Source organism: Salarias fasciatus, chromosome 11, assembly GCF_902148845.1.
Source record: "Salarias fasciatus chromosome 11, fSalaFa1.1, whole genome shotgun sequence".
Classification (NCBI taxonomy): Eukaryota; Metazoa; Chordata; class Actinopteri; order Blenniiformes; family Blenniidae; genus Salarias; species Salarias fasciatus.
Window position 1 is genome coordinate 3,150,107 of NC_043755.1, and position 25,769 is coordinate 3,175,875.

Here is a 25,769-nt window from a genome sequence, read left to right on the forward strand (position 1 = left end):
GCCTTCAAATTAAAGCTCACAGTGGAGTAGAAGAGACACTTTAAATAGTCCAAGTTACAGCTGAAAAGTATCTCTAAATGAAATTCCGAAGTAGCAAATTCCATTTTACACTGTTCTATTTGTGAATATATAGAAGTGAAACAACTTTTGGAAACAATTTCCAATATATAGCTCCAAAAGCAATGAATCGTCACCTATTTAAAAAACTACAGCAGGCCTGCTTGGTGGAACTGTAAAGATGGGAAGCTGATAATTCACTGCAGTGTGTCTCAGACTGACTGACAGAGTTTGAAATACATGTGAATATCTGAAATACATGAGACCCTTCCAAAAATGATGCATACAACACATATAGTATCCAAATATCAAATTTATTGTTACAATTTAAAAAATCGGAGGCATTTTTTCAGCACGGTTTTAACACTATTTCGGTCTTTGCGTTAAAAACAGAAAAGAGATTGTAGTGAATTATAAAATTAAATATCAAAAAGCCACATGGATGTAGTTACAATGAAAAAAGTGCAATTTACATTATTAAATATGATAAATGTTAAAAAGACTTCATTTTTCACATGATACATTGTTTTAACATTCACCTCCATGTTTGTCTGTCTCATTATGGTGACACCATTCATCATGTTTTCAAGCCTTCACCTCTTCTTCATGCCCTTCACCTGAATCGGCCTCCGTGTTGTTTTTCTGCTGCTGTCTCAGCGTCTCTGTTCTTTTACTCGACCTTCCAGATGGCGATCTTCCCGTCACGGGACGCGGAGCCGCTCAGGACATAGCGATCCTCGGCGGAGCAGAGAGTCTGGATGCAGTCCGAGTGAGCCTGCAGCTCCTTGTCCACGCTGTGGCTCTCCGGGTCCAGCACCACCACCTGGCTCCGCTGCTGCCCGTCGCACTGGCCCCCGACACAGCTCCACCCACGGCAGCCCACCCAGATCTGACAGGGTGGGAGTTCAGGGAGCAAAGTTAGATTTAACATTCATACAAGAAAACTGCTGATTACACGAATGTGAGAATTAACATGTAAAACATAAAAATACATATGAAACTGTATTTATTATGAACTATATAGCCATTTTTCCCAAAAGATATATTAATCATCATGACGTGACTTGTTATCATCGCCCACCTGATCCTTGACTCGGATCATGCAGGTCACTCCGGCACTGCTGGGCAGCGAGATTCTTCTGAACGGCTGTTTGCTGTTGTTCGTCCACCAGAGACACAACTCAGGTGAGTCTGAACAGCCTGTCCACACCTGCCCACGCTGCAACAAACACAACACACGAGGAGAATATATAGAAAGATACAAAGAAGGAATTTCATCTGTAAAATGAAGAAAATTATTAGGAAGAAAACGACAGATACACTACTTCAAGTATCTATCAACATTGTGGACATATTCAGTCGCTACTTGTAGACAATCGGTAGACAATACGGTGTAATTTGTAAGTATGCATGATTAGAGTTCTAAAAATACAAAAACCAGAAAGAGCTTTTAATTACAGAGTTTGTAACTTCAGCACTTGTTTCTAGTTATATTGAGTGAAAATGCAGGTAAATACTTGACTCCTAACTGCATCAATGCAGAACCAGGTTCATTTAGTGGCTGCTGACTGAACAATCCACTGAATTATTTTTAAACCCCTCCAATGAGTTTTAGGCCACTTGCTGTCTCCATCGATTGAGTTTTCATTTGCAGATTGTCGAGTCACCTCAGGCATGACGATGAAGCTGCTGAAGCTCCTGGACACACTGCAGTCGTCACTTGGAAGCACGATCTTCCTTTGTGACGTGCCGCTCTTCTTCAGTTCCACGATGCTGTCGCCACAGCCTGCGCACACAGACACACACACACAGGCTTTTCTGATCATCACATTTAAATTTACTCTGCAGATACTTGTACATAAAATCACAGTTGCATTCAGTTGGAGTTGCAGTAACTTTTATAGACAGTGATCTGGTTGCTGCTGCGAGAAGTAAAGGAACTGGTTCATCCAGCGAACAACACAGACACACTGCTGCAAACACACAAGAACTGCATCAGGTGGCAGTAGCTTCTTCCCGTGAACCAACAGGGGGCAGTGTGCACTTACAGCACCACAGAGTGCCACTGTGGATCTGGATGGAGGAGAGACGGTCGCAGCTGACGCTGTACTGCCGCTTCACCTTCAGGCTGGACGAGTCCCACTGCAGGACCGTCCCGTCAGAGCTGCAGGAGTACGCCTGCTGGCTGAGACAGAGAGAGAGATCTTCACTCCATGTCCATTCACAAACCATCATTACTGCTCGGTCTCCTGAATCCACCGATAACCTCGTTCTGTACCTGTTCTGTGGATCTCTGGCGTCCACTGACAGGCCGGTCACTTCATGCCGGTGTTCAGTCAGCTGCTTGTTGCAGGACATGCTGTGAGTGTCAATGATGTAGATGACAGAGTCCTGAGAGCCAATCCACACGTGGTCCTGGACCAATCCCATCATGCAGTTCTGCATCAAGGGCGATTTAATGCAAGTTACTTTTGATTCACAAAGAGAACTGTAACTGAGTAGATCCAAAAACTTGTAATTATTCATTTGAAATATAATTTGTACATCTGCGACAGATGTAAAGAATGTCCTTGTCTTAATGTGAGAACTAACTCTGTAGCGATGGTTACATTACAAATAATGTTAAAGAGCTTCAAATCCCAATAAAAAAATGTAATAAAATGCATGAAACTGCATGCATTTGCGCTTACACATCACATCAGGATTAATGATCGAGAGTTGGCCTGCTCGTACCACTTGTGACTCTCCGACCTGGATCCGGTCCTGCAGCATGGACCAGCTCGCCGCATCGAACACAACCACTTTCCCCCCGCTGAGGGCCACCCACAGCTTTGGGTTCATCTCACTGCTGGAGTCAGTGCAGGACAACTGACCTGAACGAAAAGGAAAACAACCTGCATTAAATTGCTTTGCCCATAGCATCCATTCCACACTGTGAAGCAGCTGAGCCGCTACCTGGCGTGTAAAGCAGCACGTGGACAGTCTGAGGCTTAGGGAGGTCCTGAGATGGGTTGATCTTGTGCTTCAGAGTTTCTGAGGTGGCTTCAGGCACCATCATTGGCACTGCTCAGAGACAAAAATCACTCAAATATCACCGTCAACCAGTGGCTACACTATTGCTCATAAAATATATTCAAATTGAAAGTGTGAAAAAAATCTAAGCAAGAGAAGAAGCAGTAAAAACTTCTATCACACCTTCATGTATGAGTTTATCAAAGTGAACCAGCTTGGACGCAGCAGTGATGGGCCTCGGCGCCGGCAGGCAGCCCATGACGGCGTCCATCAGCAGCACGTTGGTCAGAGCCTGAGTCAAGTACTGAGGGTCCTGCAGGAGACGCATTCTTCACTCAGCAACAGATCTGATGTGGGCGGACAACGTTTTTCGTTTCTGTGTGAAGTGCTGCTTTAATTCTTCAGTCTCATTAGTTCCAACCTCTTTAACCCACCGGGGATATAAAGTCGCAATAATATTTTGCCGCATAACTCTGTCCTGAGCTTTGGATTGTGTTTCTTAAATTCGAGAGACATATTATATAAAGGCAGACTAATGAGAGGCTGATGGGGAAAAACAAAGGAGTGAAGGAAAAGGCGCAGCATGGACAAGCTGAGGCATTGTCAAAAATTTCAAGTAAAGATCACTGAAGTCATTTATGGGAGGATACTTCTTTTTTAAAGAAACTCGATCGTACCTTGTGCTGGTCTGCCAGCCTGCGTCCAGCCCACATTTCTTTGACCATGATGTTCCACAGTTCGGTCTCGGCCTTCAGGTTTGCCTCGAACGTCTCTGACCTGCTGGAGGTTTGAATTCGCAGGGAGGGAATCCGCACAAGCAGAAAAGGAGCCGAGGCAATCTTCACATCCTGCAGGGAGAGAAAAGGGATTTAGCGATTAAACTAAAGCTGGACATGTGTATGCATGTTCTTACTGAATCCATCAAACACTCAAGAATGGAAAAATACCGAAGCTTTGAGAGGAGAAAAAGTAGAAAATATTGAAATACTTCAATTTTTTGTCAAATCACAGAGAGAACAACTCTCTCTATGTGTAAAGTTTAGAGTGCAGAAAACATTTTTAGAAAGTTAAGGACATTTCACCTGGATGTCTCTGAACTTTGTGATTTCCAGAAAGTCAGGTCGTCCTTCAGTGAGCAGAAACAGGCGCTTCTGCGTCATGGCGATTTTACCGACGCCGTGGGAGGTTTTCACACAGGACGACAGCTTGTAAACACACTCGCTGTTGTCAAGGTGCTCGACGACCTCGGAGGGCAGGTCGGCGTCGTGCGACTCGGCCTCCATCTCCTTCCAGAACGAGTAGAAGTCTTTGAAGAGCTCGGGTTTCACTTGCCTCGGCTGGCCTGAGACAAAAACGAGATGTTTTTCTATTCAGCGAACCTCAACTGTTCACTATCGTTCTTTATGTGTCACATGGACTCATCAACACATACTGGTGGATTCATTCAACACTCTCTCTCACGCCTGTTATTCATCTATGAGGCCGTGTCTGATCGGCTTCACAGCAGACACAGATATCTGCTGTGAAGACGCTCACTCACACGGAGAAAAACATGTTGGCATGAAAGAATTTACTTGAGTGAAGTTAGTTTGACTGTTGTTCCATGACAAAGACTTGTTTTTCCTCTTGAAATCTCTATTGATCTAAAAATAGACTTCACAGCTCTGTCATTTTCCTTTAGACACACTGGCCGTTTGTACTGGATGCTAATTTGAAACACTTGTGTCATACAATCAGTATTTCAACTTGTTTAGTTTTTCAAAGCATTCTTTTTGTTTAGATGAACTTTGACATTTTCACATTTAGCTGTCATAAGTTTGTCTTAAGATCGATGAGCTGAACGGCCCAGAAAACTTCCAGGCTCATGGAGTCACATTCTGAGAACATGACGAACAGACGACTGACTGATCTGATAACCACTGTTCAAATTGATTCGAACTGACTTCATGTGGCGCTGATGGAGACGCGGTTAATGTAAAAACACTTCTGCATTTACAATCATTACGCTGAAGAGCAATTCTGCAGGGTCTTTCATCTCTTTAGATGAGAGTAAACATATCAGAGATATATCAAAATGTTAGATTTGTGAAGAAATCTGAGGGTGGTGTTTCCTGTGAGATTGATGCAATAAATAAAAATTCTACAAAACTCTGTGTAAAAGGTGCAATACGAGTTGTACCCATCGTAGTTGCAGGCTTTACATGAAGTCTCTAACCAGACCATGTCTGCAACTGCTGTTCATTGCTTTCGAATGTAAAACGATAACATTAACTTTACTTTAACCCTAGAATGCCCATATATGTAATGAGCATATTTTTGAAAGATACAACAAATGGAGCATATAACTGTATACTTTATGCATACTCAGAAAGGAAAATTGATGTGTATAAAGATAGTGTATGTTACACTCAAAAGAAATGGGTCATGTGCAATATAGTTCAGATAAATATGTGAATGTTACGAGAAAATCATCTAGTTTTGAACAAATCATGAACAATGGTAAAAAGGTAAGATTAATCAAAATTTTTAAGCATTTTCTCACATCTTCCCTAATACTTATAGGTAGTGGACATGTAAATAAGCACAATTACAAAAGGTGAACTGCGGTGAACTGCTCTGTTTGTGTGAATGCTGATTTATACAGCAGCAACACGACAGAGATCCTGCTTCTTTATTATTCGGACAAGACACATTTTTAAAACAAAGATAATTTTGTAATTTCATATTATTTTCATTGTTTTTGTTTGTTTATATTGTGTTATGTATATACTCTAAATAAATGTAATATTTCAAATGTTCTTAATTGAACTGTCACTTACCATCAGTGAGCGCATCAAACAAACGATGAATAGTTTCAACATTTTTAACAATCCCACACTCCTGAATGCAACGCACAAACTCGTCCTGATACAGATGTTTCAGGGGAAGCTTGAACTTTTTGACCGAGTTGTCCGGCTCCACCGGAGGCTTTTCATTGTCTGATTTCACCTGAAGGTGAGAAAAAAGAGAGAGAGAGAGAAATGAGAATATGACTGAGATCCTCACCATTTATCACGACCTCTGAAACAACAACTGACCCTGAAGATCAGCCTCTTCAGCTCAGGTCTTTTTTGTGCCAGGTTTCTCTCCTCCTGCTGCAGAGACTCCACCAGCCACGTGACCAGGTTTGTGGGAAAGATGGCCGTGTCGGTTTTATTGAGGTTCTGAAAATCACTCAACGCGTCGAGCCTCCTCGAACACAGCGTGTTGATCAAACCCCGCATGTAGTAAAATCTACAGAATGAAAACATAAGGTTGAACACAATAAGTGATTTTTTTAATGCCAGTCTGTAATGTCTGCAACAGCGATAACAACCTACTGGATTACAAATAAAAGGTGAAAATCAAACTAAAACTGTCTTAAAAGTTAAAGGACAGTGATTATTTATCTTGATCTTAATGAAAAGTAACTAATTCACAAGGTGTAAACTGTACGAGAGCTAAAACACAGCAACACACACTCACAAATACAAAGTACTCCTCAATACAACCTAATGTGAGCGTGTGTTACTTGTCTGAAACGTCAACGGAGAGCAGAATACCTGGCCAGCAGAGCTGAGCTCTCATTCTGAGCGGAGAAAATAGATTTCCCAAGCTGCTGGATGAGGTCGGAATAATAGGCTTGGACAGAGTGGAAAGACAAATATGTTGGGAAGTCTGGGAGTTTGAACACTTCTACTGGCTTAGGATGGAGTTTTGGTGCTGGAGGAGGAAAAAAAGAGAGAAAAATAAGCATATATAGAAAAGGTCCAAGCTGTACCTCTATCCATAAATCAGGGGAAGCAGTTGATCTGATCTCACCGGAGTCAGAGAGGAAGTAGCGGCTGGGCAGGCTGCTTCTCTGAAAGCTCATCGATTGTTCGTCTCCTATGTTAGGGAGGCTCCGCCTCTTCCCGAGCCGGTCCTCCGTGAGGGAGCTCTTCCTCCGGGCCTGGATTTCCTGCATGGTGGGTCTGCGAGCCACGTGGACCAAGGCCTTCATTCTGCAGGACAAAAACACAGAAACACTGCTGACTGCACTGGTTTGGTTTTGGCTGTGCTGCTTTTAGCTATGAGTTGTTTGAAGACTGAAAATCGCCAGAACATCATCAGCATCTGTGAACACAACCAACTTTTGCATCTCAGAGCGAGTGCTCAGCTCCATGCGAGCAAAGCTGTCCATTTTCTTGTTGAGGCGATCGCGGAGGAAGGAGTGGAAAATGTGCGTGTCCAACACCTGCAACAAAAACACATTTATTTTAAATAGAAATCATGTCAAGAAGTCCTTCCACTGTTCATAATGTCATGCGTTCGGGTACGCCGTCACTTGCTGCACCTTCTTGTAGAAAAGCTGCTCAGATGGGTCTCTGGTTTTTAAGAACTCTTCGCTGTGAAACACTCGATGCTCATAGTTCAGATGACTGCCAACATCCCTGTTTAAAGGAAAAATACACGAGAACAGAAAATTCATATAACTGAAACTGAGAAGGCAGAGAGGCAAAAGAAAGACAGATTTCGGGTGTCAGTGAAGACAGAACCTGAATATATTGACGATCAGCTCCAGCGTGATCGTCTGGATGTCGTAGTTGAGGTTCTGTTGCCAGGCTCTCCTCTGCGCCCGCTGCTCGTTGATGTCAGTGCAGCTTGCTTTATGGCACTGGTTCAAGTCAAAATGTATCTGCAGTGACTGACACCTGCAAAAGAAAGTTTTTTTTTTTTTTTTTTTTTTGGCCTTGGTGTTAACCTGCGATTGCACTGAGCGTATTAATAAAGAGCTTCTCCACAAACCTCTGTGTGAAGCAGTCCGCAGCAGCTTGAGGTATGTCGGGTAGGTTGATATTATCGGAGGAGGAGCAGGAGACGCTCCCGTTATCAATACTGATGAGGATCAGATCATCTGTTTCCTGAGGAGAACAGTAGAGGAAGAATGACATTTTCCATAAAAAAAAACATGTTTTTCAAAAGGAGACAGTTGCCAAAGGTACTGTAATAGTCATATCACATCTTCTCTGTTTTTTAATGAAGAAGGTTCTGTGCTTACAGCAGCAACGTCTGCAAAGTGGTTGACATGGCAGCCCATCAGAAAGGCAGTCGGGGCCATGAGGAAGTCCAGCATGCCTCTGGCCAGGACGGGAACATACGGCTGCTGCCACGACAGAGGCTGAATGGATGATCAGACAGGCAGGGGAGGAAAATTAATGCTTCTAATAACACAGAAAACATGATTACAGTAACTTAGTTTTCACTATAATAACCTAAAAAGGATTTTTGTTCCTGAGTGTTAATGGAAAGTCAATATTCTAAAACTGTTTTCAAACAAATAATTCTCAATTACCCCCCCAACTTCAAATTTTCCTATAAACAAATTATTCTCCTCACTAAGAATGACAGAAATATTCTTTAAAACTGTCTGAAAAGACGAGCAGGTTTTGCACCAACCTGCAGAAAAGCCAAAAGGCTCTCGGCCACCAGCGTGAGTCTCGACCAGTCAGCAGAAAACAACACAACCCGCTGCTCTTGCAGAAGACAAGAGAGCACCTGCGGAGATGAGGACAGAGACACGGAGGCACAGAAAGAGCGGACATAGGGTTATTGAGCATCTCCACAAAAAAAATAAATAAATTCAGTGTCTTACCTGAAGCAGCTGCTGAGGTCTGAAGCAGATGAAGGGCAGATGGAGATCTAAATCTAAAGTCGGGTGGTTTTTATCTTCACTACAGGGCAACGTGATGGACAGCGGGGGTAACGTAAACATCTGGAAAATACAGCAAAAAAAAAAACAAAAAAAAAAAACAACAGTAATACAATCTATTGTTTGGGTTCATGGAGAAGTTTTAGATACGGCTTGGATTACTCTGAGCATCAAGGAAGACACGCACGCACGCACGCACGCACGCACGCACGCACGCACGCACGCACACACACACACACACACTCTCATACCAGATGTAGCTGTCCAGGGGGTGGAACAGGAACAAGGGCCAGCTTGGCTGCAAACTCCCTCACTCTCTCCTCCATGTCTGATAAACGACACACTTTCAGCTGCATTAACAGACTTGGAGAATTAAAAAAAGCAGTGTGTCAGAGAGACTGAAATACAAAAAAAAAAAAAAAGACTCAAGCAGAGAAATGAATTAGTGATTCAATCAAGGTAAAAAAAAATTCACATTTACATTAGTAGAAACAGTTATTCCTAAACCAGCCTAATGCACCCAGAGCGTTGGATCAGTACACTGTTACTCACCATGACAGGCAGTCTTTGAGTGCAGTGAAATATGGATACTTGGAAATGACACAGAAACCGCATGCAGAGAAAAGTTTGACACACGGAGACGATCCAGCTCCATTCTTATAGAAAGACGTCCAATCCTGCAAAAAACCAAATCACCTTTTCTGGTAACTTGTCGACTCGTAGAGATCTTGTGCTCTCCGCTGGCAGCATTCACACTAGTTTAACTACACCAAACAGATTTGTTTAAATGTGCAAAAAACACACAGGGTTATGGGTAAAATGTCACTTGTGAAGCATAGCAAGTCGTATTGTGTACCAGTAATGGACAGTAACGCTGCATTACGACTCCATAGGTCTTGTTGCCAAAGACATCGGTGAAAACCAAGAAGTGAAACTGTTCATCCTTTCGCTCATTGGTTACTTGCAGGCCACCTGGTTAGAAAATACAAATAAAAATGTATTTGTTAGCAGAGTATGTAACAGATATTCATATGTACAGCATAAAATATCTACCTACATTGTGAAAAGTACAGAAATTTGTGTTATTTCTTGTGACTTTTTTGAATTTCAAATGATGCGAAAATTGCAGTTTTGACCATGAAAATATCCCAAAGCTTCTCCGCCAATGACAAACAGCTTTTCTTTGCTGCCGACTCTTTCTTAGTGGGTTGAATAATAAACATCTGAACGATGATGCTTTTGTAATTTAACAATTTAGGTTTAGTTTGAGGACTTCTGGTAGAATCTGAGCATCCCAGCATGTCAAATGAGGAGACAACAAAGAAAAAGTCTTTGGAATAGTCAGAAAAGACGTGCAATTTTTCCCCAACCCTCAGCTCTGCTGCTCATCCCACAAATGCATGTTTCTTTTGAATGTGACACCATTTACAAGAGGAACAACAAGGCTTTATCATAATATAAAATGTATACAGTACTGCTACAACAAAGAAAAAAACTTAAAAAAACAAAAGTCCCGACCTTTTAACCACTTCTTTTTACCTAGATGATGTTAAAGTGTGTGTTTGTGCTCTATAATAAAACACTAGTCACCAGGAAAGCAGAGCTGAGGTAAAGCCGTGAGGTCGATGTCTTTGGGAACGCTGACATCTTCACTTCCTCCTGCTCCTTCCGTCGTACCTGAACAGATATGAAACGCTGCAGAACTGAAACACATAAAAGCTGGAGGAGTCTGAGCCTCTTGTGTGTGTGTGCTGGGTTCAGATCTGTATCGATGAATCGGAGCGTTTCGTATGAATAGAACCTTGAATGGGTGCAGCTGAAGGAGGTTGTTGTCTCTTCTTCCTCATAAAGGAACGTCGGCGTCTCCCACGCGACCTGAGCGATTCCCCCTCAGGCTGGCTTTTGCTGACAAAAGGAGGCACAAAGACATGAAGGATCTCCGGCTCCAGCAGCAGGTGCTCCTGGGATCCGTTGTTATTAAAGGCCTGCGTCGGACACAGAGGTGAAAAACCAGAGGGAAGTCAGGTGTTTTGAAATAAATCCCCTGAAATAAAGCTTCAGCATTTCTTCAGCGTCATACTGGTTTTGATGAACAGTTTTGTTTTTTTTTTTTGTGTCACAGATGATTATGTTCAAACACAGCTCATGTAGACAAATACCTGATGGGCTTCCTGGAGTTTGTCACTTGAGGCTCCGACCACCACACAAGCTTCCAGCAGTGAAGGCGGCAGATATTCCGCCATCGCTGACGGCGGTCCGGGACCCAGGGAGCAGACCGCCACTAGGGTCTGGCTCGGACGGGCTGCATCACAACCACTGAAACACATGGAAATAAAAAAAAAAAAAAAAAAAAACAGCGAGGAGGGTAAACAAAGGAGCAACATAAGCCATGAATTAGAAGGAAACATGATGAAATAATATTAAGAGAAACAAACATATTCGAACCAGCTCATGCTGAAATAATGCAGTTAAAGGCCTTTCACAGTCATCTTGCTCTATCAAAACAACATTTCAGATAAACAACCCAGAATTCAGCGAGACTGTTTCACCTCATTATCTGTGTCAACTTAGTCCGAGTCATGCTGCTGAATTCTCCACCACAACTCAAATCCCAGCTACATCGCAAAGAAATGGCCTCTTAGCATTTTATTAATTACAAGATGGTCACTTCAGAGATTATAAGACACAACTTCTATTTTTTACACATTATATGAAGTGAGAAACACTCAACAGGTCTGCTGCACACACGTTTCTGACATGTTTACCTTTCAAAACATCAGCTGAGATTTGCCACCCACTGATCCGATCCCTCCATCAATCCATCAGCTGTACAGGTACTAAGATGGAAGTCAAACTTGATTCATGACATCCTACTTAATGAATAAGAATCTTTAAGCTGCTGGCGTCTCATGGATTCCTCACTGAATGTACGACAGCAAGCTCACCAGCTCCTCTAGAAAGAAATTCCCACTAAGACATCAGCTGTCACAGATACAGAGTAAATTATTTACAGTAAATCTTGTTTACTTTTTATAAACAACCTGAACTTTTATGACCCGGATACCTGTTGAAATGTTCATTTTTTTTGACCAATGAATGACGACAGTATCATTGACAAAACAGACTTTCCAGACAAACTTATGATTCAAAGCCAATACAGTAGCGGTCACATATTTTTCTTTAGTCGCCACAGAATGAATGAATGCTGTGGATTTTACGCCTCCTATGTCAGCATGTGACTTTAATCAAGCGTTAAAAGCTATTTTAGACCATGAGTACAAAATGCAGCCATGAAACAGGATGCCGCTCATCATTTAATTATTCTTTTTCATTTTTTCAGACAGACCAGTCTGTTCCTAGAAGATGAGGCTCACGTGCACAGAGAACATCACTTGGAATTTTGCTGGAAGAAACGTGACACACGGGTTACTTCTAAGCATGAAATCCAGCTTGTGAGATTTCCCTGAAACCGCAGAGCAGACTGGCACTGATGTGGTTATTTGAAACGAAACGACAGCAAAACCTCAGCAGGAGGAGTTTTTCAAAGAGTGGGAGGATGAGGACGGGAACTCCTGGTAGTGACTGAACTCTATAATCTCTTTTATTACTGATGTGAAGATAAGACATTCCCATCCTGGCCTCCTTAAACACGCCATGTGACTGTTAAAGTAAAGTAGGCCGAGTTACAAATTATGTCTTTCAGTGTTGGTGTTTAAACTGCACCACCATCTGAAGATCATGTCACACCACATTGTCAACCACAGAAACAAATTTATATTCTGAGCCTTCATCAAGCCATCAGCTGGACGGAGGCTTCGCTCAGCCTCAAGTAAATCTATCATCAAAACTCATGACATTAGGATGAAAAAAACCTGCATCAAGCTGCTGAATAGTTCAAATGTGGGATTATTGTTTAAATGCAGGTGCTGTTAGCTTTGGAAGCTAGGGTTTAATACAGTAAAAAAAAAACAAAAAAACATCTGAGATAAAAACTAAGTATAGAAAACATCAAGCCATCAAATCAACCATCATGCACACAGAAATGAACACTGAGAGGTCAGACGATGTCTGCCGTCTTCCACTCTGCATGTCCTTCCTTAGATCTGCTTCAGAAACCAACTAGAAGCAGCTTTCAGTTCCTTCTCTCCTCACCTGAGGAACAAACCTCCCAAACACCAGAAAACTGCTCACTTCTTTTAAATCAGTCCTCGCAATACTATTTGTTCAGACTTTATAATAAACAATAGATATCATATGACTTCCTATTACTATAGTTTCAGGACGTTTCACGCCTCTTTAGTTTGGCTGTGTTTCCTTTATTTCCCTGTAAAGTAGTGGGGACCCTGCCTTTGTATCTGAATGGTGCTATAGAAACACATTTGCTCTCTGGAGCAGAGAAGAGGCTCTCCCACAGTTTTACTTTCAGTTTCTTCACTTTGATTCTACTGCTTTACCTGGCGAAGCTGAATCAAACCCGGCAATTTAAAGATAATGCTTGACCATGTGAAAGTAAAAACAAATATCAACTTTAACGTTAAAATCTTATTAACATCACGTGGATTTGCGATCCAGGTCACGAGTTGTGCAGGTAAAACACCTGAAGCGACGCCACATGTAAACAAACGCTCACAGCAAATACCGCAGATAAAACTTCTGATCCGATTTATGCCCCACTGACCTGTCCGATTCTCGTAGTTTCCTTTATTCTTTCGGTCCTCGGTCGCGCCAGATTTAGGAATCCAGATTTAGAGAAAGTGCGCTTCTTCTGCTGCTTCTCCTTCTGACTCTTCAGCGGTGAATGAAAATGAGAAGAGGCTTCTGTCAGGTCCGCATCTCCACTCACATCAGCCCGCTTCCTGTTTTTGTCTGAGGTTAAACATGCGCACTGATTGTTTCAGGAAACACCGTGATGTGTTAGTACAGGATTTACTAAAGAGGAAGAGTTTCAGTCCTCCCAGACATAATAACGAGTATCATCTACTCGAGATGGCAAGTAAAAAATTGTTGATATTTGTTTACTGTACTGTATTTTGACTTTACTTATGTATCTATATGTTTTATTTATAATCCATTCATGTGAGCAAACATACATGTACTGCATTCTTCTTATATATATCTGACTTTTTATAAACTTTAAAAGAAATATGAAGTGAAAGGATCAAAACAGTCATCTGCACTGAAGCTGTAATTTAGGAACCATCTAGTAATAAAGAGTGAATCAATGAATCGCAAGACTTCCTCTTTCTGTCTGAAAGACAAAAATGAGCAATTCTCACTGATTTGATTTCATTTGATTGGCTTTATTTAGAAAACATGCATCCCATTATGGATATACAAGAGTATAAAACAACAACAACAACAACAACAAAAAACTCACAAGATTCAAAAAGGAGTAGGAAGAAGTAAAAACGTATATGAATCCTACCTCTTTGTCCACTACAAAATCATCAGCATGAATCAGACAAAAAAAAAAAAAAAAAAAAAATCACAACATTTCGGAATTATTCCCCAATTCTCTCAATTCCTAATAACTACAGAATAATGGCTGACATCACTCAACATTTTCTCAACATAAATACTTTCATTCATTTCTAGAGTTGCTGAACACAAGATCTTTATATTTTCTTTTAAACACACTCAAATTGGTGCTTTTCTTTAGATCCTCAGTTAGTTTATTCCATAAATCCACACCACAAATTGAAAGACTAAAGCTCTTTTTTGCCGTACGGTGAAACTGCTTTTTGAAGTTTGAATCCCCTCTCAGATTATACTCTCCTTGCCTATTTGAAAACAAAACTTGTGTATTACCAGGTAATGTGTTTTTTTGTGCCTTAAACATAAGTATTGCCGTTTTAAAGGGTGTCAAACATAAGGCCCATGGGCCAAATGTGACTCATGAGAATCTTCAGTTCTGCTCACCAATCAGTGGGGGTTTGCAAAGAAACCACTGATTCTTTTTTCTTTTTTTCTTTTATTTTTTTTAACAGTTCTTCCAAGAGTAGCTGACAGAGGACAGATGACACTGGTGCGGCCATGAAAGCTTCAAAAGCCATGTTATCATGGTAAGTTTCTAAAAACATGCTAAATGCAACAGGGGTGAGTTTTTTAACCTTTTTACTTTGCACCAGAAAGCACTATTAAATTTGATTTTCTGTTGAAACTGCAGTACTATTGTTTTTTTTACTAATTGTTTGAATTTACAAAAATATAGACATCATCATGTATACTCTTCGCTACAACAATGAAAAACCTTAATATTTGAATTTAAATATTATAATGGCACTCTTTCACCAGTCTGACCCTCTCCAGATGAACAGGTGCTGCATGTGTCCTCTGGGATAGATATTAAATTGTCAGGGTTCACCCTGAGCCTGCTGTTCCTCCCTGATCCTCTGTGTCTCCCTCACCTGCTTCCTCCAATCATTCAATTAACCTATCCTGGTGCGTCCCGCCTCCTCCTGTGTGTATTTAAGCTCCCCTGTTTATCTCCTTGTTGCCAGATGGTTTTGTCCTGTGATGGACTGGCGGTGAAACATCCAGGTTAGCTGGGATTGGCTCCAGTGTCCTGTGACCCCATAACCGACTGTACCTCTGATACAGATCCAGACTTTATGTTTAACATCACTGGACCACAATTAAAGGAAGAAGGCAAAGCGTGTGTGGTGACATTTAGCTCAGCGTAAATTAAAATCAATTTCCCCAAAATAACAACAAAGAAGCTCAATTGATTATTGTGGCATTTATGAATGAAAATGTTTATTGCCCAGCTTGGAAAAATTATATTCATAACCTTTTAATGATGTGAAACATTGTTGACACAGTGCATGCACACTTTTTTACTGTTGAAATTGAAATATCAAATTCCTGCTATATTTTCATTGAATTGTGGCTCCCTTGGAAAAACACCTTCTGACAAATCTCTAAATTAGCAGCACTTATTACACAGGAGAACAACTTTTGAACTTTTCTCCATTTATGAGGTGAAAGTATTTTTCTCCTGATTGCTTGTGCAAAAACTAACAGGCCATGAATCCTCTGGCTTTCCCATTTTCCACAGTATTCCATGTGAAATAGGGCAAACATGCAATCACATTTCAGTCATTTCTTTTCTTTATTCATCTAATTAGTATACCAAAAGCTTTTTCACTTTCTTTAAAATATAAAAATCAAATAATTAATCACCAAAGATACAAAATCAAAGTTTGAACATCATAATAACCTTATCATTGATTTGCAGGTCTAGAAAGGAGGAAAATGTTCTTTCTACCCAGGAACAAAATGTGTGTTATTCTCCTCGAAGCTGTATCGAAAGAGACAAGCTGGAGAATTTCTTCATGGATTAATGTTCACTCAGTGACTGATTGTCGGCCTTCTCCAAAACCTTTCTTTCTGTGTGATCCAGCGGAGGCCGTTTCTGGTCTGTAGTTCTTCCTGCATGCTCCTCTAAATCAGGCAATTCAGGCAAGTGCAGCCTCTCCGCTGAGCTGCTGGGATCAATATCAGGATAAATGACGAGGAAGCAGGCTGTCAGGAAGCCGGCGAAGGATCCCGCAGAAGCAACCACCGGGACCACGCGCACACTGCCGATCGCCTCCACTATCGACCCCAGAGCCACCGCCACCAAAATCTGGCTGATATAGACCTTCGGTGAAAAGGAGAACAGCAGCGTGACCACAGAAATGTTACAATGGCGACTGAAAAGAGACAGTCACTGTAGGCCACAAAGTGAAATAACAATCAAAGCTCACCTGACAGGTTAAGATGGCACAGTCAATACCGAAGCCTCTCTTTGTGTTTGCCGGACTGTGGTCAATGTACTGAGGGAAAGAAAATAAAGAACGTTTGTAACTTGTTGAGACAGTTTTCATGCTGTGTCTCAATACTTGATGTTATTTTTTTTTGCACCACCTGAGAAAATGTTAAGCAGAGGCTTACCATATTCCCTATGGACCGTTTACAAAGGACACATATTTTCTATATATCAGGTTATTTTTTTCCCCTTCAGAGCCCCACTCATGTGCAAAGCAGCAGTATTTTAAAGGTAAATACAAATATTCATGCACACATCAACATGGTGGTTTAAATGTTTTAACGCAACATTTTGTGCTGTTCTGATAACGTTAAATATTTCAATGTAAATGTGTTAAAATAAAACCTTTCCTCCACAAACCACTAGAAGGAGCTCATGTACCACAATTTAACAATTGATGCTTGATGTAAATTACAAATTATTTTAAGGCTTATCAGTAAAATTCACCAATATTTAGAACTTGAGTTACAACAGCAAACATTTTTTTCTAACGTGTCAATGTATATATGTTAATGTCAATGACAGTATCACCTGCCTTAACATCTGCGAGCACACACACTCACACAGAATCCAGGTTGCTTGTTCTGTGTGAGTGTGCTCGTATGGTTTCTGCTTCAGTTAAAGATATGGACTGTGGACATGAGAGCCATTTTACCTGTTTGATTTCATGATATTGGCCGAGTAACGCATAGGGACAGTAGGACATGCTCATGGACATGATGCCCATGGTGCCGATCAGCACCATGGTAACGTAAACATTTGGGAAGATTGCCATGATTGCAGCTCCTGGGAAAGAGAAAAGAAAAATTTTGGAAGTCGTGCAAGATTTTTTTCATCACCCTTCACACCTGCCGATGCAACATGTGGTTCACAATAGGAAGTGTCGACTCGCCTACTGAGAATGCCAGAGTGCCAACAACGTAGACCACCTTGATGTTCAGATCGAAGTTATCGAGATACTTCTGCAGGACAGCTGTGTGGAAGGAAAGGACTTATTGGTTTCCTTATTACCATTTATTATTAAAATGTTACTTTTAGAGATTAAAAACAGCATGAATCATTGCATCAAGCATGAATTTATATTTAACAACAGAATAATCTGGATCCTAATTTCAAAATGGAATGATGTAAAGTGTGCATGTGTTTCACCAGAGCTGACAGCAGAAGTAGCAGCACACAGCACCAGTCCCCAGCAGCCCATCTGCACTCCTCTTTGATAATTTTGTAGTTCCGTAGAATTAGCTGCTGCCTAAAAACAACGAATATTTCCTTCATTGACATTTCAACATTTCTCAGCTTTAAAACAGACTTGGTCATTTTGTTAAGAGGTGATAACCATAACTTACATTGTATATGTCAAAGCTACTCCTGGCATCTAGTACCCACATTGTGTTTCATTTACAGCGTTGGTGTCTTGGCGTGTTACTGTGGCCTTTCCTTCCCCTGGTTTCTGCCCTTTTCCTTTGGCTCGCTGTCCGATTGTTTCATTCATTCTATTACTTGGTGTGTTTGCGTTCCTGCGCTCCTCCCGCATGACGATCTGCCTCGCCCCTCTGCCAAGCAATCTACAATGCACGCTGTTACGATCTCCCTCCGTTGTTCATGAATGATGCTGCCTGTCATCACATGTAGTTTTCTGGTCTTTGTTGCACTTTTTTAGAAACTTCTGTTTTTGGACTGAATGCTTTTAGAGCATCAGTCTGCATGTGGGAAATAGTTCCACCCATCTTTACGGCATAATCATGCTACAGTTATGCTTCCATGTTCTCGATTGTAACCTATTAAGGGGCAAGACAGTGTGTGTGTGTGTGTGTGTGTGTGTGTGTGTGTGTGTGTGTGTGTGTGTGTCTGTGTGTGTATATAGATACCAGTGGATTTCCATTATAAATGACTTGTCCCATAAAATCTGTGTAGAACACAGATTCAGCCATGTACGCGAACCATGTGAGGAGATGGCACACACATAATCTCCACAGCTGTTTCGGCATCTAGAGTGGAGAACGCAGAAAAAGTCAGTCAAAAGTAACGTGTGAATGTAAAGAAGGAATTACACTGCTTTCATAGCATCGAAAAGTAACCAAACTCCAGTTTCCAGTCTTCTTCACCTTAAACAAAGACAGCCAAAGCAGTCGCACAGTTGTCCCCTTGTCTGCCTCTCCTTCACTGCAGGACCGATCCGGTGGCACGCTGCCGGCTGATGGCCGCAGCTCTTTCCCATCAGTATGGTGAACCTTACTCAGGTCATTCAGACTCCGGGAGACAGCGATCCGCTGAGGGTGCACTGCTCGACTTCGCTGTGACCCCACCCGGCCATAGTATGAAAAGGTAAAGGACGGCTGGAGAGAAGAAAGAGCAAAGACATTCTCATTAACAACTGCACCAGCATGTGGATTCTATAAAATGTTTTCAGCTATGATAAAAAAAAAAGATCTTTAAATAAATCACTGAATTGTACTTGTCTGTAGAAGCTCTGTGCTCGAGGCCGTGATACTCCAAGACTACTACAAGCACGGTCCCTGGTTTTCGTCAAGCCATGGCTTCTGCCTGGATTAGGAGAGGCAGGTGAGGACAAGCCAGAACTGAGAGCCTTGTCAGCTATGATCTGGTGGGACAGAAAAAACAAACTTCATCAATGAAACTCCAAACAAGAAACACACCAGCCTTTGAAAGTCTCCATGTATGGGAAGTGATCATAATCAATAGTTTACTGATCACTGCTAACTAGTGGAGGTGCTTTTACTTTTCTCAGCTGTTGGTCCTCTGAGCCACGTTTATTCTGAAGCAAGGAATGGAAGCCATTTGTTGCAGGAGCAGGATTAGATGAAACAGGAGACAGCAGTTTTATGGCCACGTTCTGATCAGCGCTGGAAGACTCTTCAATCGAGGGCGAGGAACCGAAGCTGTTCACTGATGGCGTGAAGACGTCTTCTAGCACCTGATCTGTGACCGGCAGAAAAAAGCTCTCTGGGGAGGGAGTCTGAAGGTCTGGAAGGAGGACTCTGTGAAAGTTAACCGAAGCGTCTGACATGGCCAAGACGGAGTCGCTTTTACTGCGCACTCGTTCCACAGAAAGGAGATCAAGGTGTTGCTTGTGGAGAGCGGACATCTCCTGCTCTCCTGAAGGGCCTTGTGCCGCACCGTCTTCTGTGCTCCCATGGGATTCGGGGTTAGTGAACGCCTTGCTGCTAAAACCTCCGTGCCTCGTGTCGTTTAGGAGTTCAGCTGGAGTCAGACGTTCCTCGGGAATGCTGAACATGTGCAGTATGACGGAAATGATGAAGACGATGCTTGTAAACAGGAACAGGACCTGTTCCTGTGCTTTGAAGGCAATCCCCAGAGCTGTGCCCGTCCAATCCAGACCCCCCAGCATGTATCCCACCGCTCCACCGACACCTAGAAACACAGAGGTATAGGTTAACATTTTAGAGATCCATCAACATACGTCCTCAGCTTTACCAATTACGAAACCTACGTCTGATAATAAAAACCTTAATAGCGCTGATAAAATCTTAAGGTTATGAAAATGTGGAAAATATCTGAAACTTTGACATGGACGCTGTTAGATCAGTGAACAAATCATGCATGTCTCACTGGCTGAAATCGCATGAATATTCAGGGCGATGTCTTGCTCTTCTGTGTCAGCGACATCAAGAAGGTAGGCTCTGACTGGTCCCTCAGCCGCGTCGGCACAGAAGTCCAGTATTACCACGCCCACTATGGTAAGAATGATGCCGATTGGCTGATTGTTGACACTGTCCCCGACAGAAAGCCCTGGAAAAAAAAAAAAAATCCCACAAAATATTCGCATGTTGGCTTAAACTTTAGTTATATAATTGGACAAGTTGAACGGCTTGGACCCACCAATGAGTGATCCATTCAGAAACAGCGCCACTCCGATCAGAGCACCGACACAGAGAGCCAGAATGAACGGCCTTCTGCGGCCCCAGCTCAGAGTGCAGCGGTCGCTGGCTGAGCCCAGCAGCGGCGTGAAGATTAGACCAAACACAGGGCTGAGGAACCAGGTCAAACTATAATACTTCTCAGGAAGACCTGGAAAACACATACAATAGATATTACATTAGATTAGGATCAACTGAAGTGTTTTGGTTGTTTTTAAAAACAGTCTTTTAAAAGATTAAAATATCATCTTCATGCTCAGCAAAAAATTAATTATGTTACAGCAGAACATTATGAGACAAGTTGTCCATTTGTTATTAACTAAAGCTGGCAATTGCTTGTGGTCTACAGCAGCCTAATCAAAAGCAAACGTCTGAGTTAAATTGTCCAAAAAATGCTTTTCATCCAAGCAGAGGGTATGAAAGCTGATGCATAGTTTGCCTATTTTACAGAAATGACCAGAGTGCATTATTATCTGATATAGTACTGACCTTTAGTGTAACCCATTTTATGTAAGATACAATTGGTAGTGTATGACTGAAGAACTTGTAAAAATGGAGGCCACTAATAATAACACAGGCAGAAATATGCGCCATCCGGGCAGGAGAGTTGTGAAACCACCTCTTGTGGCTCCTGGAACATGACAGGACTGCTCCAGTGTGTGCTCAAACCAGGACACACTCCCCTTCAGCACATGTCATGGTGGTGTTTCTTTACTGTGTTGATGGCTTGAGTACAACTGATAAATACTAATAACAGAAACAACATATAGTGGTGCAAGCATCGCTTTGCTCTGATTCTACTTTCCTGATGCCTTAAGTCAAAAAGTCAAACAGACCAGAAAAAAAAAAAAAAAAACTGCCTGGCCTTCATTTTGCTTTCAATTAATGCACAACTTGTTCATTTTTTTAACCATGAGTCCTCATTTATAGACCACATGAAATAAGAAAAGGCAGACTTCAGCACACTAAAAAATACACACTGTGTGTTCTGTACTTAGATGTGTGTTCTGTACATACTACTGTATTTAGATGCATAGTAAGCAATAATAACCCTGAATATCATAGCACCTTTCTTTACACCAAGCAGAGCTGGATGCCAGGTAATGTACACTGAACATATAGGCTCATCACCAGCAAAGAGCTTCAGATATATGCAAACTTGACAAGAAAATCCCTTTTTTTAAATTATGTTAACTCTTATGAAAACAATGAGAGCAAAATGTGCTGGGTCAAACATTCTTGTCATACCTAGCCAGGAAAAACTCCTTTGTTCCTCTTCTGCTATGGTGACAAACCAGACATTTTTCTGTACAGGCACTGTAAGCCAGGAGTAGGGTTTACATGGCAGAGGTGCATAGAAATACCATTAGATTTAGCCTGATAATCACAAAAAAAAAAAAAAAAGAAGAAGATCCAGACTGCTTTTGTATCTTTTTTTAGGGACAACAGGTGTGAGGTTTATTAAAAAACTAACCACAAAATCATATAATCAGATATGGAAAAAGAATGACTCTGCAAAGTGTTGATAGGAGTCTTCAAGATTCTTGACACTACTGAGGGCGGCACTGGCACTCAAGCTATCCTATGAAACTCACCAGATTAAAATTGATGTAAACAGCAGCATGTGGGGGAGCTGTGTGCAATGTCAATTTAGACCAAACTGTGTCAGCAGCATAACACATTATTACAGTAATGTGTCGCTGTAGCACAGGTTCTGCTGAAGTCTGTGCTGCAGAGGCGACACAGTTCAAAAACTATTTGACAAGATTACAAGGTGACATGCTGAGAACATTTTTTTTACAGAGCGAGAAGTAGTGTGTTCGTCTCTCTGCATATTAAAGCTTCTTACCTATTTGCAGCAGCACAGGTGTCACTAGTGCTGTTTCCATGGCATAGCAAAACTCACGTCCAAACATCAATGCCCCGTGCATCAACCAGCGGTGCAGGGGGATCTGCATCGCTCTGCCATCCTCCTCCTCCACCTTCTTCTCAATCTCATTCGTCTCATTGATCTCATTTTCTTCCTCAGATTTGGTCTTCCCTGTAAGGCCAGAAGTCTCCTTTTCTTCTTCTTCCCCTCCAGTTTTATGCTGGTCTGACATTAGGGCGACTTTGTGGCTGTTGTCTATATATGCCAGCAAAACCTCACCATGTTGTGAAGTACTGTCAGAAAAAGTAGAGTCAGTGATCCTCGTCTCTTGTTTGATGTGTGTATGTGAGAAGCTCAAAATCCAGAGAGACTAATCAGTGAGAATAGTTGATGACTGACACAGAGCAAAGAGTCATCCTTAAGAGATAAGCATGTCCAAAACATTTATGAGGTAGGTATTTTTAATCATGTGGACACAAGCACTTAGCTGAGCTAATAGGTTCTACCGGAGTGCAGCGATGCTCCGCACAGCAACTCTCACACAAGTTCAGTGTTCAGCAAAAGCTGAAAGTCTGTGCTAAGCTTCATTCAGATGAATGCAGAGAAGGTGCAGAATGGTAAAATGTGGAAATGATATGTATGAGACGGGGGTCAGTGTTTGGAATAAACCGTGGTTATCACTGCAAGAGGATTGTGACTCTTTGCTGGATGCATCTGGTTTACGTAGGACTAAAGTTTGTCTCTGCATAAGTCCTTGCATCTGCACTAAAGTGCACCTGAAGCCCAATTTGGTCAAAAGATATAGAAATTCCTGGATGAAGATATGTCCCCATCAGATAGGTGCCTGAAAATAAATGGACACTAGTTAGAGAGCCGTCTCTTTTTGATCATGAACTTGACTCTTAGGATTTAGACAGAAAACAATATTGAAAAAAAGAAACACTTAAAGAAGTCACATTTGAGCCACAGACCTTTAGAAGGGTGAACAAGTGCAGTTAAACACATCCTTGCTACACTGGAGTTACATCAGGGTGGTCACATCTTATCTGCTCTCCTATGTCTGCAACTGTACATTAAACAAATAATAAAATTCGATATAATTTCTTAAATAAACAAATGAGATTTCCCAGAAATAAAGGTGAAGTCAATGTTCAAATCTTGCTGGTCTCTGAGTGAAAGTAACTTGTTTCAGCAAGATACAGTATTGTAGTGTACTCAAGCCTCTCCTTGGTTGATCTACACACGTGTTTTTCACAAGTATGAACAACATCTGGGAGTTCGGGGGGTTTGGTGTACCAGTCTGGACACGTTTGAGGAAAACCTTCAGAAATCAACATACCTGAGCTTCCGACAGACCCGCAGCAGCTTCACAGGACATTTCACTTAGAAAAATACGCTGAAAGTATGTTTTAAGTCTGGATAGATAAGATAAATGTGTAACTTTTTGGGGTCATTCTTGTTAAACAAGTGACGTCTCGTCACGTCTGGCTCATAAAACTCGTAAAAGTGGAAGCGAACGTAAAAGAGCCAGGAGAAGAAAGAAAGAAGAACATATGTGACATACCTGAGTTTTAACTCCTCCACGCGGTTTCCCCCCTCTGTAACTTCTGAGATGTAAGGAAAAAAAATTCCACTTATTACGAACAGTTTTCCCTTTGTACCATATTAAACTGAGTGCCCGTGTGGATTACTGTACCCATCAACTTCATTGATTTACAGGGTATCTGGACGGGGCGTGGACGCAGCATGACGCATTGACGTCACCACGCTGTCCCTCCCCTCACAACGTGAATCTCACAACATGCATTCTGAAGAGTTCTTTCACTGGCTGGCACGTGCCCAGGCGTTCTGTGAGCTGTTGTAGCGGGATTTTAATTAAGTTAATTCAACAAATGATTGCAGATATTCTGTTAACTTTCTTAATTAACTGAAACCATGCGAAGCAGAAGGGATTCCTGGCTAGAACTGCTAAACACGTGGTGAAGGGAGGAGGACATGAGAAACAAGAGCCAGATGTGCAGGCACGTGCTTCCAGTGATAAACAGGAACTCCCCAAAGAAGGTGGTTTGCAACATTTTTTGAATTGTCAGGATTTGCCATCGAGAATACATTTCTTCAGGCTGATCTATACAACTTTCAACAATTACCTTGCCATATATTGCATTTCTATTTACTGACTTTTCAAACAACTCTGCTCCTTAGTGACTTATTTGTCAATTCAGTCAGTAATTAACTAGTAATTAGTTACCCATATCTTAGTGAAACATTGTCATACAGAGTGGTGAAATGTGACTGGGACCTTCCATCGCTAGGGTCAAGGTGTGTGGATGTGCACATGTTTCTCTGTTTGCCCTGTGATGGGCTGGTGACCTGTCCAGATTGTATCCTGTCTTCACCTATAGTTGGCTGGAATTAGCTTCAGTGCCCGACAACCCTGCACAGGATAAAGCACAATGTGTTGTCACACATTTTTGCAGGCCAATATTTCAGCTTTATTTTTAATTCAGCAATATTTATTCATTTATTTATTCGCTTGATTTGAAGAAGAAGAGGAATCATACTTTATTAATCCCCTTGGGGAAAAAACTTTACTGAATTCACCCATCAATGGGCTGCCACAGTATGCAGCTCTGCAGAACTGGTGGGGGTCAAGGGTCTTGCTCAGGGATCCATGCTGTATGTTTTTGGACCACCTAAGCCCAGTATTGTACATTTAAGTTCTTCCCTGTTGGGCAATGGAGTAAAGAAAGCTTGTTAAATTGTTATCCTAAATTAATTGCCACGCCTTCATTGTTGATGATTTGGAGAGAAACCATTCTGCATTTACTTTTTTTTTACTTACATTCAATATTATTATTATTTCTTTAAAGAATAATTCATTTCTACCTTTCGGTGATGTCGTGATCTCATTCTTACCACCGCCATCATAACCTTAGCTTGGGCTTGGCCTCTCTTTGTGGAGTGTGTGTTCTCCTCTGCATGCAGGGCTGTCCTCCCACGCTCCAAAAACATGTATTTGGTGTTAATTTGTGACTCAGATGTGATGTGATTTGCCCTGCGTGGTGACCTGTTGCACAAATAAATGCAACAAATAGAAGCACTATATTTAAATAAATATAAATTAAAATTCTGAAGAAAAAAAATTATTAATAAAATGCTCATTACGAGTATTTGGTTTTTGAAATAAGATTAATGGCTCAAATGTATGTAAATGTACTTAGACCATGTGTTCGAGTGACTGCATTTCAGAAAGAGCCATTTCCCTCATGAAACATAATTTATTATTTGTTCCTACTAAAGCTTCATCGCTCAAATATACAGGTAGGATTTGAATATTTACAGTGTCACCTTTCACTCATTTTAGCAGGATCTCATTAACTCATAGCAATTGTTTTCTTCCGACACTTCACA

The 25,769-nt window shown here is 41.5% G+C and overlaps 2 protein-coding genes across 5 annotated transcripts; both read right to left on the reverse strand.

Annotated features, from left to right (window-relative positions):
* Positions 1 to 362: 362 nt before the first annotated feature.
* Positions 363 to 13,595, reverse strand: LOC115396551 (DENN domain-containing protein 3-like). 3 transcript variants are annotated; one of them, XM_030102463.1, is made up of 28 exons: positions 13,458 to 13,595; positions 10,939 to 11,095; positions 10,581 to 10,764; positions 10,370 to 10,456; positions 9,636 to 9,751; positions 9,332 to 9,456; positions 9,031 to 9,142; positions 8,723 to 8,842; positions 8,527 to 8,625; positions 8,129 to 8,248; positions 7,876 to 7,991; positions 7,626 to 7,781; positions 7,424 to 7,520; positions 7,221 to 7,324; positions 6,910 to 7,091; positions 6,651 to 6,810; positions 6,147 to 6,342; positions 5,889 to 6,057; positions 4,152 to 4,411; positions 3,747 to 3,917; positions 3,253 to 3,382; positions 3,013 to 3,120; positions 2,791 to 2,930; positions 2,336 to 2,496; positions 2,106 to 2,242; positions 1,725 to 1,843; positions 1,139 to 1,276; positions 363 to 946 (listed from the first exon to the last, which is right to left on the reverse strand). In XM_030102463.1, the coding sequence occupies exons 2-28, from the start codon at positions 11,020 to 11,022 to the stop codon at positions 728 to 730; spliced, it is 3,810 nt and encodes a 1,269-aa protein (XP_029958323.1). In that variant the 5' UTR covers positions 11,023 to 11,095; positions 13,458 to 13,595; the 3' UTR covers positions 363 to 727. The 3 variants fall into 3 exon arrangements, 2 of the variants coding, with proteins under 2 accessions (XP_029958323.1, XP_029958324.1); XR_003932388.1 differs by lacking the exons at positions 363 to 946; positions 1,139 to 1,276 and having other exon boundaries at positions 2,106 to 2,238; XM_030102464.1 differs by lacking the exons at positions 363 to 946; positions 1,139 to 1,276; positions 1,725 to 1,843; positions 2,106 to 2,242 and having other exon boundaries at positions 2,361 to 2,496; positions 2,748 to 2,930.
* Positions 13,596 to 15,440: 1,845 nt separating this feature from the next.
* On the reverse strand, positions 15,441 to 24,070 carry LOC115397392 (solute carrier family 45 member 4-like). 2 transcript variants are annotated; one of them, XM_030103671.1, is made up of 13 exons: positions 23,923 to 24,070; positions 22,338 to 23,202; positions 20,451 to 20,639; positions 20,181 to 20,360; positions 19,330 to 19,982; positions 19,045 to 19,191; positions 18,695 to 18,925; positions 18,458 to 18,577; positions 17,739 to 17,838; positions 17,482 to 17,562; positions 17,245 to 17,375; positions 16,528 to 16,596; positions 15,441 to 16,421 (listed from the first exon to the last, which is right to left on the reverse strand). In XM_030103671.1, the coding sequence occupies exons 2-13, from the start codon at positions 22,588 to 22,590 to the stop codon at positions 16,119 to 16,121; spliced, it is 2,457 nt and encodes an 818-aa protein (XP_029959531.1). In that variant the 5' UTR covers positions 22,591 to 23,202; positions 23,923 to 24,070; the 3' UTR covers positions 15,441 to 16,118. The 2 variants fall into 2 exon arrangements, with proteins under 2 accessions (XP_029959531.1, XP_029959532.1); XM_030103672.1 differs by lacking the exon at positions 23,923 to 24,070 and adding an exon at positions 23,330 to 23,417.
* Positions 24,071 to 25,769: the final 1,699 nt, after the last annotated feature.

Excerpts from the sequence above, each read along its gene's own strand:
- LOC115396551 (XM_030102463.1), bottom strand. The coding sequence starts at position 11,022 with ATGGCGGAATATCTGCCGCCTTCACTGCTGGAAGCTTGTGTGGTGGTC. Across the intron at positions 1,277-1,724 it reads GCTTCATCGTCATGCCTGAG|CGTGGGCAGGTGTGGACAGG; the intron begins GTGACTCGACAA and ends TGTTTGTTGCAG. Across the intron at positions 947-1,138 it reads TGATCCGAGTCAAGGATCAG|ATCTGGGTGGGCTGCCGTGG; the intron begins GTGGGCGATGAT and ends CCACCCTGTCAG.
- LOC115397392 (XM_030103671.1), bottom strand. The coding sequence starts at position 22,590 with ATGTCAGACCAGCATAAAACTGGAGGGGAAGAAGAAGAAAAGGAGACT. Across the intron at positions 19,192-19,329 it reads AGGACCAACAGCTGAGAAAA|ATCATAGCTGACAAGGCTCT; the intron begins GTAAAAGCACCT and ends CTGTCCCACCAG. Across the intron at positions 16,422-16,527 it reads GTGCCATCTTAACCTGTCAG|GTCTATATCAGCCAGATTTT; the intron begins GTGAGCTTTGAT and ends TTTTCACCGAAG.